The sequence below is a fragment of the Eublepharis macularius genome, chromosome 8, assembly GCF_028583425.1.
Source record: "Eublepharis macularius isolate TG4126 chromosome 8, MPM_Emac_v1.0, whole genome shotgun sequence".
Lineage (NCBI taxonomy): Eukaryota > Metazoa > Chordata > Lepidosauria > Squamata > Eublepharidae > Eublepharis > Eublepharis macularius.
Genome location: NC_072797.1, coordinates 14,323,253 through 14,335,563, shown reverse-complemented (window position 1 = coordinate 14,335,563; position 12,311 = coordinate 14,323,253). Strand labels below are relative to the sequence as shown.

Sequence of the window (12,311 nt, the reverse complement as noted above, 5' to 3'; positions counted from 1 at the left end):
ATCTAAGGTAGCACTGAATGAGGTTGTTTCGTGATTCCTGGGATAGTTTGGCATACTGTACTGTTTTAATTAATTTTAATTAACCTTTACAAATTGTGATAATGGATTTAACTGTTTATTAGTCGATGTTTGGTAAATTGTGATGGCCTGTGGCTATAGACAATAAGCTGTCTTTGGATAAGCCTGAAGAGACCCAGGGAAGGCAAGAAAATGTATCCTCCCAATTAGAAACCGATCGTCATTTATGGTCACTTTGGAAAGGCCATGAAGGGAAGGGAGTCGATTTTATTTGCTTAGTATCCTGTTATCTGCCTTTCCTCCAATGCAGTCTCACAACAATCCTGTGAAGTAGGTCAGACTAGGAGAGAGTGACAGGCCCAAGGTCACTCAGCCAACTTCATGGCAGAGTGGCGATTTGAACCTGGGTATCTCTAGTCTGAGACTAACCAATGTGCCATGCCTTCAGTAATGTGCCAAAGTAATGAATTCTCTAACTTCCAGCATGCTCCACTACCATGAATAATGAATGCCCTCTTTGTAGGCAACTTAGAGAGGACTAGATGACAAATCTCCAAGTGCCAGGAGCTTCCAGTTGCTGACTGTAGCTGACCTGTTGTACTATTTGACTATAGTAAATCTTTCAGTTAAGCTTTCGGGAACCACAGCTCTCTTCATCAGATGCATGATGAAGTCATGCATCTGACGAAGAGAGCTGTGGTTCTCGAAAGCTTATGCTACAAATAAGTTGGTTAGTCTTAAAGGTGCTACTGGACTCTACTATTTTGCAAGTACAGACTAACACGGCTAACTCCTCTGGATCTTTCAGTTAAGGCTCGTTCGCTCTGTCCTTTGCTCTTATAACCTTGCCACCCACCTGCTTCTTGGTGAATTGCATATTTGAGGCATAATCCTTAAGAGTCATTTAGGCAAAATATGAACAATGCCTTGGCGTGGACTGCAGATTCTCATACCAGGCTCTTAAGTCCTTCTGCCTAATCCGGACCCTAATTCTTACCTGAAGCCTGCCTGCACTTTATTAGTTTATGTGGGTTTATCTCCTGCGCCAACCCAAAGCTGAACTCTGCTAGTGCTGTGGTGTGTGCCTAGCAGAGGATCGTAGAATAATTTTCATCTGCAGGGATTTTCTTCTTTTTTGTAGCTAGCAGGAAAAAGTTAACACTGAGGTTGTAAACTCATGAAATGGGATTTGTAACTGAAATGCAAATGCATGCATTAGCTGTCACACTGCTAACAGATATTTCTATGAAGCTTAATATGTAAAACAGATTTTAAAATTGGCTACTCCAGAAGCAGTGGTTTAATGCACTGGTTCCTTCCCTCTGCCTTTTGATCAGTTCTCAGGCAGCTTGGCATAACGCTGACAGAGGGAACACACAAATGACTTGCGATACTCTCTGCTTCTTCAGTGACATGTCAAAGAGAAACCTGTGCTCGTCCACTGTGCTGATAGATGCTCGTGCTCCAAAAGCATCAAATGTTCCTCTCTCCTGCCTTTTCAAGACTAACTTGTTCGAAAGTGCTTTCTAAGGTTCGCTTGCCAGCGGTGCGTTTTCATGGTGTGCAAGAGTGCTAAGGGAAATCCTCTCCTCCTGAATCACAGTAAGACGGATAATTGTTGACCCGCTTCTGTGAATTATTGAAAACCAAATCTGTGTTTTTTGAGTTCTGAATTGGTTCTTGGTGTTTTGGTGGATGCGCATTCTTGCAGAGATGCTTGAAACTGCTATTCGGGGGACAAGAAGCAGCGCATTGCTTGCGCTACAGCATGAGACTCCCACAGTGATGATGAGATTTCTGGACTTTTTTTCAGAGCTTTTTTTCTTGGGAAAGAGGTGGTGGAACTCAGTGGGTTGCCTGCACAGGGGGCAACTCTTGGCGGGCGGTAGTACCCCTGGTACCACATGCATGTGCGCAAAGTACGCGCATGCTCCCAGGACTGCACAATGACGTCACATTGGGTCAGCTGGAACAAGGGGAAGTTTTTTAAAGTTTAAATCGCCCTCGGCGAAAATGGTCACAGGGCTGGTGGCCCTGCCACCTGCTCTCCAGACAGAGGGGAGTTTAGATTGCCCTCTGCTCTGCTGGAGCGGCGCGGAGGGCAATCTAAACTCCCCTCTGTCTGGAGAGCAGGGGGCAGGGCCACCAGCCATGTGACCATTTTCAAGAGGTGCTGGAACTCTGTTCCACCGCGTTCCTGCTGAAAAAAAGCCCTGGCTGTTATGCATATTAGAAGGCTGCTTACAATCCTTGAGCTGATTTCAGTTGTCAGGAAGAGGAAGAAAAGACAGTTTCTCCATGTTAGGAGCTGCATCCACACATTGTTTGATATTGTGCTATTGTCATGCTGTGGCAATCGTTTGCAGCTGTGTGGACAAGACGAACACTTGCAAAAGATGACTGTAGAGTAACAATAGCACAGTGTCCGTTGATGCGTGGATACAGCCGCAAGCAGTCAGCTTCAAAGCTGGTTGGAATCCCTACTCTGCTATGGAAGCGCGAGGGGTGATCTTGGACCAGTCGCACTCTTTCAGCCAAATCTATCTCACAGGGTGGTTGTGAGGATAAAATGGAGGGGAGGCTAAGGTCCTTTGGGTCCCCATTGGGGAGACAGGTGGGGTATAAATGAAGTAAATAAAATAACGTTTCAGCAATGGCAAATGTTCTTAGCTGTCTGGTCTGGTGAATGCTAACTACATAATGTTGATGGATTTTATTTTATATTGTAGATTATTTTATCTTTTATATGTATGAATCTATGTGTGCTGGAATGCAGGCGGGGAGTCTGCCACGAGCCTCTCTGAACGTCCGGAGTTCAACCAAGCCGACGGGGGAGCAGGCAGGAAGCGTAGTCCAAGGATCCGAATGCAAGGGTCAGAGCCAAAGAGCAGTCAGAGCAGAACTGAGTCGCAGTAGAACCGGGCGGGTCTGTGCGCAGGTGCTTCTGCAACGAGGGGAAGGGCGTCCTGGCTTAAGAGCTCTCACCTGCAGGGCAGTGCTGCACCCTGTTACAACTCAAGGTCGTTACGTCGTTGTTTGAGGGCCTGAAGCCTTGCACTTCGCCTCCTTTCCTGGGCAGCAAGACACTGCCTCCCTCTGCGCTGCCTATCAGGTTCAGGGGAGCTGGGTGGAGATTCTGCCCTGGACTCAGGAGCTGGTGCAGGTAAGGGAACAGCCTCTGTCCCTGAGTCCGCCCGGGATTCCTCAGCCAGCTCTGGCAAGGGTTCCTGCTGCTCCATTCCCTTCTGGTCTTCCAAGCGGCTGCCTCTGGAGGGGCTTGGAACAGTCCCACTCCTGTCGTCCTCCCCGAGGTCTTCATCCTCTGAGGACTCAGAGGCCACAACACTATGATGTTGTTATCCATTCTGAGCCCATTTGCGGGAAGAAGAGGCTACAAATCTAATAAAATAAATAAAATAATGAACTCAAATGTGGGATATTCGCTCAAAATATGTCTCACAACAGCAGCAACAACAACAACATTCAATTTATATACTGTCCTTCAGGACAACTTTGGCAGCTTCACTTGAGAGGTTCGCATTGAAATGGCCCCTAGAAAGGTCGTACACTATCTCCCCATGAACATTTAAAAACTCAGTGGCATACTGACTTTTATATAAAATCCCTATTCAGGAGTCTTGTGCCGTCTTTCTTCAACGGTCTGCAGTTTCCCTGACCTGCTTTTTACCTTAGAACACAGAGTTCCACAGCTGGCCAATCAGAGAGGGGGGGGGTGCAAGCAGGCAGCAGCCTGCCAGCCACACAAGAAAGCCAGGCCCACAGGAAGATTGGCAGCCCTAGTGAACTTTTAGGGGAAGACTAGGAGGTGCATTTTACCTCAGGACACATCAATGACTCTCAATAGCAACTGCATACTGTTTAGAATGTTGGGGCAAAGACCAATCCAGGCACATATGTAAATGATCCTGAAAGGCTGGCCCAATCAAGGAAGAGTGGCCAAGCTTGCAGTGGGCAGCGGGGGTGGGGTGGGGGAAGCAGGCAGCAGCCTGCCAGCCCCACAGGGAAGCTGTATCCCTATGGGAAAACCCATTTTACCCCTTTTTACCGCCTTAGGGGGTGAATTTCTTAAAATCCCTTCTTAGTTGGTGTTTACGTCATGAAAAGAACGTTCTCCCTAAATTTCATGTTTCTCGATTCAGGGATTTGAGCTGGGCGATGATGAGTCAGTCAGGACACTTGTCTTTTATCCCTACAACAGTCACCCTGCGATTATCCCCACAACAATCACAGTGTGAGGTGGGTGCGGCAGAGAGGGCTCCAACTGACCCAAGGTCACCCAGCTGGCTTCAAGTGGAGGAGTGAGGAATCAAACCCGGTTCTCCAAATTAGAGTCCTACCACTCTTAACCACTACACCAAACTGGTTCTCATTAATCATTAGTAACTATTAATGGCATTTCAATGTAAAGGGCTTTGGATTTTTGCTGTAGACCCATATGGCAGCTGGTTTCTTTTGAGCTTTCTAAGAGTTTACACAATAATTGTAATCCAGAGTATGTTTAAATTTCTGTGACTTGATCCTGTTGGCTAATAATTGTGTGCCGTTGATTTGAAAACGACTCATGGCAATCCCAGAACGATGGGGTTTTCAAGACCAGCGATGGGCAGAGGTGGTTCGCTACTGCCTTCCTCCACGACGCAGCCCTAGTCTTCCCTGTCGTTATCCCATCCAAGTACTAAGCGTGGCTGACCCTGCTTAGCTTCCAAGCTCTGATGAGATTGGGCTAGTGTGGGCTATTAGGCTGGTATCCTATTGGCTACCTGTTGTCAAATACCTCTCTGTTGGGGGCTAGAAACTTCCTTGTTTTTTTGTGTGGTGTAGTACAACCGACTTGCATTCTTTTAGGGATTGATGACATGTGTCAGATCGTAGTTCAGAGTCTCAGAAGGCAACAAGCTGTGCGGGGTGATAAATGAAACCTCCCGTGAGCATAAAAGTCAAGATTCTTAAAGTCATTTCCCCCTCACGGCAATTAAAAGTAGGAACGCTGTAAGCATCTGGAGATGACGAGAAGGAAGGAATGAGACGCCATAGCACTATGGAGGCACACGTATGCCCCTTCGCCCCGCTTTTCTTCATGCCGCCCCCTTCACTAGCAAAAACTGCTGCTCTGGCAATATATTTGGATAGCTTCATTAAAGTCAAATTGTTCATGCTGTTTCTAGCTATTGTGCAACCCTAAACATAATTACACATTGTACATATTAAGAATCCATTTGCAGTGAGCTACAAAGCATTTTTTTTCCAAATTGTGGCTGCTGTTTCATTAACTCTTGCAGGGCATTTCAGGAACGGAAGAACGCCGTGAAGCCTTTTGTTTTCCAAAGCATCTGAATGAGTGTACAGAATGACTTCATCGTAGTTGAAGCTCCATGCAAGACCCTATAGGAGTGAACTTAAATCTCTGGAACCATTTCAGTCGCTTACTTTACAAAAGGCCTGATGTGGAACCACAGTATATTGCAAGCTGTTTACTTCCCACTGGGATGCTTTTTATATTCCCTTTAAAAATGAGCAGGCATTGGATTAACTTGTATGGTGCCATGAACTGTGGGAAAAGGAGGATCTAAATGATGAGGTTGAAAAAGGAGCTTTTGACTTGCATCAAACTCTTTAGACAGCTCTTGAGAGAGAGGCTGAGTCCCAGCAGAACGGTGGCTTCCTGTAAACCATAGTTGGGAAACTGGGAGCCACCTTTGCTAGGAGTGATGTTCTTCTTCCCCAGTTTCAGGATCAGTTTCCCTGTCTGGTTTTTTAGCCATGGTTTCATGTTATTATGTGCCGGGACTCAACTGTTGCCTACTAGATACCATGATTCTCTGGTAAACTAGATATTGCCTAGAAAAAAGGAGGAGGAGAAGGAAGAATGCAAAAACCTGCTTAGCCAGACCATGCCTTGCATCTTCTCCAGACCCCAAGGTGGGAGGGCAACCAGGAACGATAATTGTTGGATTGCGTACTCTCTAGCTGTCACTGAGTCATCTCAGGGGTCAATATGGCTAGGGGCTTTAAGCGTACTGTGCCCTACCCGCTATGGTTGCTGACCCTCAAAAAACACAAATCTGGCAAGGGGGAGGAGCCTGGGCCATTTAGGGGAAGATCATTTGGGGTCAAGAGGCGGAGCTCAGTGGTATAAAGGGGTTGAGATTTTGTGCTCAGCAGCAGCAACGTTTAAGGGAGTGGGAGGCAGAGATACCAAAAATTTTGGATGTGTCTGCGGTGTGTAGTGTTCACATGCTCCGGCTTTCTGAGACCAAAGAGGCACCATGAAGGAAGGAGAAGTAGAAAAAGTAGCACAAGACAGGTGCAGGGTTTAGAGAAGCAGGTGCGTTTTGAGGATCAAGAAACCTCTGGGCTTAAAACGAAAGGTGAAATTGGCGACGAGCCTCAAGCTGCAAAGGTCTTAAAGGTGCAGCACAGCAAATTTCTTTGCTTTAAAAGGCACTGAAACTAGCCACTCTCCTATTTCTTGTGGTATGTGAAAGAAAAAATACTCAATTTACACTGACTCAGAAGAGGGCAGAACCAGTAATACTGGTGGAAAACTGACCAGTTGGCAATCCTACAAATGTTTTTGCATTCTAAAATGTGCAGGAGTGATAAAGTACTCTCGAAAATTTTGAGTGAAGTCCAGTTATTCTCATTCTTCTCCCCACTTCTATTCCATTCTCACCTAAGTTAAAGGAGAAACTGGATCTGATTACATAGTTAATTAGATCATAACTCCCCCACCCCACCCCAAAAGGTCCCTGTTCCCAAGGAACTTGAACTCTAAAGTTTGACAGCAGGGAAGGATGGAAGAGGCAAGGGTAACAAGAAATTATTATCAGGGCTCATTTTGAGGGGGAACACGCCGGTACGCAGTTCCGGCAGTTCCCCAAAGAGGTCATGTCAGGTGGCCCCACCCACCTGACTCTCAGCCATTTGGGGCTTGTTTTAGCCTGGATTGGGGCCAAAACGGCCCAGATCGGGCCTCTGATGGGTTGTGGATCACTCTCCGGCTCAGAAGTGGCCTGATCCTGACCATTTTGGGCCCCTTTTCGGCCATTTTCAGCCCCCTTTTGCCATTTTGGGCCCAATTTCGGCCCTGAATGGCCAGGATTGGGTCCAAAACAGCCAGGATAGGTGATGTCAGAGGGTGTGGCATATGCTAATGAGTTATGCTAATGAGTTGTGCTAATGAGTTCCTCCAGCTCTTTTTCTATGAAATGACCCCTGATTATTATGATATGTGAACAGATATGCTTCACATTTATACTTTGCTGTGGTTGGAGAATGAAGATTTGAGACTTTATTGGGAAAGGGTGTGTTGAGAAAGAATATGTGTATTCTCGTTCTGTTAACTTACGATTTTGTCTTCCTAATTAATCAGTTAACATAGGCAGTTCTCTGCCTCAAGACTGACTTAGATGCCTTTTAAAAAATTAATATAAAGCACGGAAGATGTTAGCTGTTGTAGTGAAATGGAACCTCCATGTTGAGAGGCAGTGTACCTCTAAACACCAGATATTAGTGACAAAAATGGAAAGAAGTCTTTGTGTTGTGTTTGTGGACTCCCTAGAGCCTCTGTTTCCCCCCTCCCCCTTATTATGGATTTTTATGACTAATTTGGGGTTGATTGCTGATGGTTTTATTGGTGGTCTGAAGACAACATTGAGGAAGGCTGGTTTTGTTGATTTTATTGACAAATCTTTGTGCTTGTTGGTGACGTTTTTATTATTTGATATTTTTACTTCTGTGTTTAATTGCTTCGTAATTCTTTATTATCAACTTTACTGTTTTTAGTTACTACTTGAGGGCATTGCACTGGATAAAATCTATTTTAAGTAAAAATAAAATACGTGGAGATAAAATAAATCTGGCCATTGAAAAACAGAATGCTAGATGTGACCTGGAAAGGCTTTCTTATGTGGTCTGTGCAAGTGGTTTTTAACTTTTTTCTTTTTCCCTCTATGCAGTATACGAGGGTTTGGATTCCTGACCCAGAGGAAGTATGGAAATCAGCCGAAATCATCAAAGACTACAAAGAGGGAGATAAAACTCTACACCTGAAACTTGAAGATGAAACGGTATTTATTCAATGTTTACCCTACCTTTCCAAATGTCTAGATATCTTACAACAGTATACAAAAATGGAGAATAAAATCCGAGTTAATTCTATTTGTTTATTTACTTAACTTACGCTCCATTTTATTTACTTAACTTGTACTTCTGAAATTCAAGGTGGGTCGTGCCATTAAATAGTTCAATAAACAATATTATAAAAATTGTGTACATTTTTTCACAGACATTAAAAGTACAATCTTGTTCCCTTTATAAAAATGCCGCCCTCAACAATTCTGTTTTGCATATTCTGCAGAATGATAGAGGTGAGCAAACCACCCTCATCTGAGTGCTGGTATCCCTAGTTTCAGGCCCTCCTGGAAAAACTTTTATAAAAATAACACAGGTATGTTACAGATTTTCTGAACCATAACTGAAAACTGTAGGGACCCTATTACTCCAGTTTTGGTTCACCTATACGGGCTCCCAGTTTACTTCCAGGCCCAATTCAAGATACTGATGCTCACCTTTAAAGCTCTATACTGTTTGGAACCAGCCTACTCATATACGAACATACCCAACCACTGCAGTCCACCTTCTGAGGTTAGACGAGTGACAGCTCGGGACAGAGCCTTCTCAGTAGTGGCACCAAAATTCTGGAATTCTCTCCCCAGGGAGCTTCACCTGTCCCCTTTCTGTTGCTGTCTTCTGCCAGTGTGTAAAGACTTTTTTGTTCCTTCAGTGATCCTTTCTCCCTCCCCAGTGTTTTAACTGTTATTTCTATCTTCTTATCGATGTTAAGTTCTGGATCTAAATAATTTTAATGATGTATTTGTGTGTTGGTTTTAATGGCTTTGGAGATGGGATTTTAATTTGTATGTTTTAATGTGTTAGCTGCCTTTGGCCCTGTAAGGGCAGAGAAGTGAGGTCAAAATCCTGTAAATAAAGGAAAATGAATAAATAAATTCAAGAGGTTGGGGAACAACAGTGGGGAAAGCCCGGAAGCATACTGGCAGCTAATGTAGTTGTTTTAATATTGATGAAATTTAAACTACATCCAGATGTCATGCTTAACCGCAGTAAAGTAAATATGTTCATAGACTTGGCCTGTTCCCAGTTTCACCTGCTTTTCATCTTTTCCTTCTTGTTTGGAGAATTGTGGTTAAAAACTAATTTGGCGTACCTGTAATGTGGGAATGCCTGTGTGCAAAGTAATCAAACCTTAGAAACCTGAATGGGGGCAAACTCCAGTTATCTCACATGCCAACATTCATCCATCATTCATTACTGGAGTTAATTTTTAACTCCAGCACAGGAGGGACAGCACAGAACCAAAATGTCTGCATGAACCAGATATAAAAATAGACAAAATTGTAGATTAACCTGTCTGTGGTTAAGCTGTATACAGTCAACAGGGAGAGGGGGAAGCACCATATTTTGAATTAGTTGCAGCTTTGAATTTTCTTTAATAGGCTTTTCTGTATTTGCTTTTTTAAAAGAAAGTTTGCAGCTTCTGGTTTTGCTTGTTGCTTATTATTGTTTTGAGATGTGCTGGCGTTTGAAGGCCACCTAGTCAAAATTTTAGCTGTCCCAGTAAAAAAATGCATTTATCTATTGCATTTGTCTCCAAGGAGCTCAGGGTGGCATAGCCAATCTACTATCCTACATGGTGCCACAAGATTTCCAGGTGTGTTCAGACCAAGGGTGTGCATTTTGATATTCGCAAGTCGAAATTAAACCTGAAATCTCGTTTTGGAATTTTCCGGAAATGGATTTCCAGAACTATGTTGGCAGTCTCAGAATTTTGGGATAACGAAAACCATGTCCTTCCAGAGGAGTTTGCCGTGTTAGTCTGTAGTTGCAAAATAGTAAAGAGTCCAGCAGCCCCTTTAAATTAATCAACTTTATTGGAGCATGAGCTTTCAAGAACCACAGCTCTCTTTGTCAGATGTTTTTGAAATGGACTTAAGGTCCACCAAGGACTTAAAGATCACCATAGTTCAACAAAACATTTCAAAAACAAAATCCGACGGAAAGCTGCTGAATTAGAATTCATATGTAAATTTGACTTGGTCAGACTTGGATTGAATAGAGACTCGGGATGGTATTCCATTCAGATTCAGCAATAGAGGGAAGGGGTCACACCCAGCCTGGGATGCGCACTCCATCTCTTTCATGACTTTTGCAACTGATTTACATTTACTTGGCCCTCACTCCCTGCACTCTCTCCCTCCACCCCATACCACCTATCCAGGAATGTACTTACAAAGAAACACCTGTTTTTTAAATGGAAATAGCTGCATCACAAATGTAAGAGCCAAGGTTCTTTTCAAACCTTAGGTTGGGACATTGCACCCACTGCTCCACCTGAGCTACACCTTGTCATGTCACAGGGCTTTCCCCCAACAGCTTCAACCTGGTGATGTTCCAGGTCTCCTCCAGCCAATTGGAGAAGCTGAGGTAATGGGTTAGAGGAGATTGCTATGTCACCAACAGACTATTCTGAGCTCTTGGGAAGAGCTGTGGAGCTAGTATGATTGATGGAGGAGAGAGGTCCATCAAGGGCTATTAGCCATGATGACTAAAGGGAATCTCTGTATTCAGAAGTAATAAGTAGGAGTGTGTGCTTTGGGTTGCTGATTCGGATTTTTAACCTGAATTGGGCCCAATTTGGAAAGATTCCAGATTCCCAAATCGGCCCCAGAATTGCTGACCTGATTCAGGAATCCCGAAACAAAGCTTTCCGAAGCGATTCGTATCACTTTGGGAAGCTTCAGGCAAAGCGGCAACAGCTGCAGCATTTACAAAAAAGCATGAAAACTTCCCACCCCACTGCTTTTTTTCACCCTAATGGGAGGTGAGGAGGGACCCCCTCCTCCACCTCCCATCAGGTGAAAAATGTGGCGGGGCGGGAAGTTTGAAACTTTGAAAGCAATGCTTTTCTTGTCGCTTGCAAGAAAAGTGTTTCTGCTTTCAAGTGCCTGCTGCTTTTTTCAGCTGATGGGAGGGGAAAGAGGGGTTCCCTCCTCCCCCGTGTTGTTGCTTTCCAACACCTGCCGCTTTTTTCAGCTGATGGAAGGGAGAGGAGGGGGTTCTCTCCCTCTCATCGAGTAAAAAAGGCAGCAGGGTAGGAAGCTTGAAAGCAACACGTTTCTTGCCGTTTGCAAACACCTGCCGCTTTTTTCAGCCGATAGGAGGGGAAGGAGGGGTCCCTCCACCCTTCTCCATCGGCTGCTTGCTGCTTCAGGATTTGGGTCATCCCAAATTGTTTCCCCTCTTTTTTGGGTACACACCCCTAGTAGTAACCCTCCGAATACCATTGTGAGGAGGAAATAGCAGCAGGAAGCCTTGGCCTCTCTACCCTGCTTTGGCCCTCCAGGGGATCTGGGTGGCCATAGTGTAAAACTGGAAGCAGGACTAGATGAACCACTGGTCTGATCCAGCCGGGCTCTTTTGTCGCCCCCTCACACGCACTTTTCACATTCATAAATAATTTGTGTTGGATTGTCAATTACGCTGTCTGGATTTGTGAGATTAAAATATGGCAAATGTAACTGGTGGGATACTAATAGGCACCAGCACAGCGCTTTAGGAGCTCTTCAAAAACCATTTTGAAAATGTGATTTGCAGTAGCAGCTTGGAAAGGGCCTGGTACATTGGCTTCTACTAACGGAACATTGTGATGACAGGCGCGGAATCGATTGCGGTGACGAGTGCCATTTTGTCGAGAAGCGCCGAGGGAGCTCATGAAGTTACCGTGTGCCTAACCCACTTGGCTGCTTCGATGGCAACAGAAAATACATTTTCCCCTTTCATAAACATTTTTAATTGTTCAGGAACAGATATGCTGTGTTACTAAACTAGCTAACAGATGCAGCTTCTACAAACTGAACCTGCTCCAAGGACATGGTGAATAATGCAGAAAGCCTGCCAAGGAGTCCTTCCTGCTGCTAGCACACTATATATTACCCCGTTTACTAAGTGGGAAGTTGGGACCTTAAGAAGAAGAGTTGAAACTTGCTTGTTGCTGGCCTTCTTTTCTGTTTAACTTCCCCATCCCATTTCCAACATGGAGGGATTCCACACACGTTGGATAATGCACTTCCAATCCTCTTTATAGATCATTTGGAACGTATTTTTTTTGTGTGCGGAACAAAAAACCCACCTCAAACGATTGACAAAGTGCATTGAAAGTGCATTATCCAACGTGTGCGGAATCAGCCCATGGT

General features: G+C 44.6%; 1 protein-coding gene across 2 annotated transcripts in view; it reads left to right on the top strand.

The window, feature by feature from the left end:
- Positions 1-12,311, top strand: part of MYO5B (myosin VB) — a 374,307-nt gene that overhangs the window by 103,015 nt on the left and 258,981 nt on the right. For both annotated transcript variants that reach the window (XM_054986803.1, XM_054986802.1), the window contains exon 2: positions 7,998-8,108. In XM_054986803.1, coding sequence (XP_054842778.1) covers positions 7,998-8,108 — 111 coding nt within the window. The remainder of the gene's footprint in view (positions 1-7,997; positions 8,109-12,311) is intronic.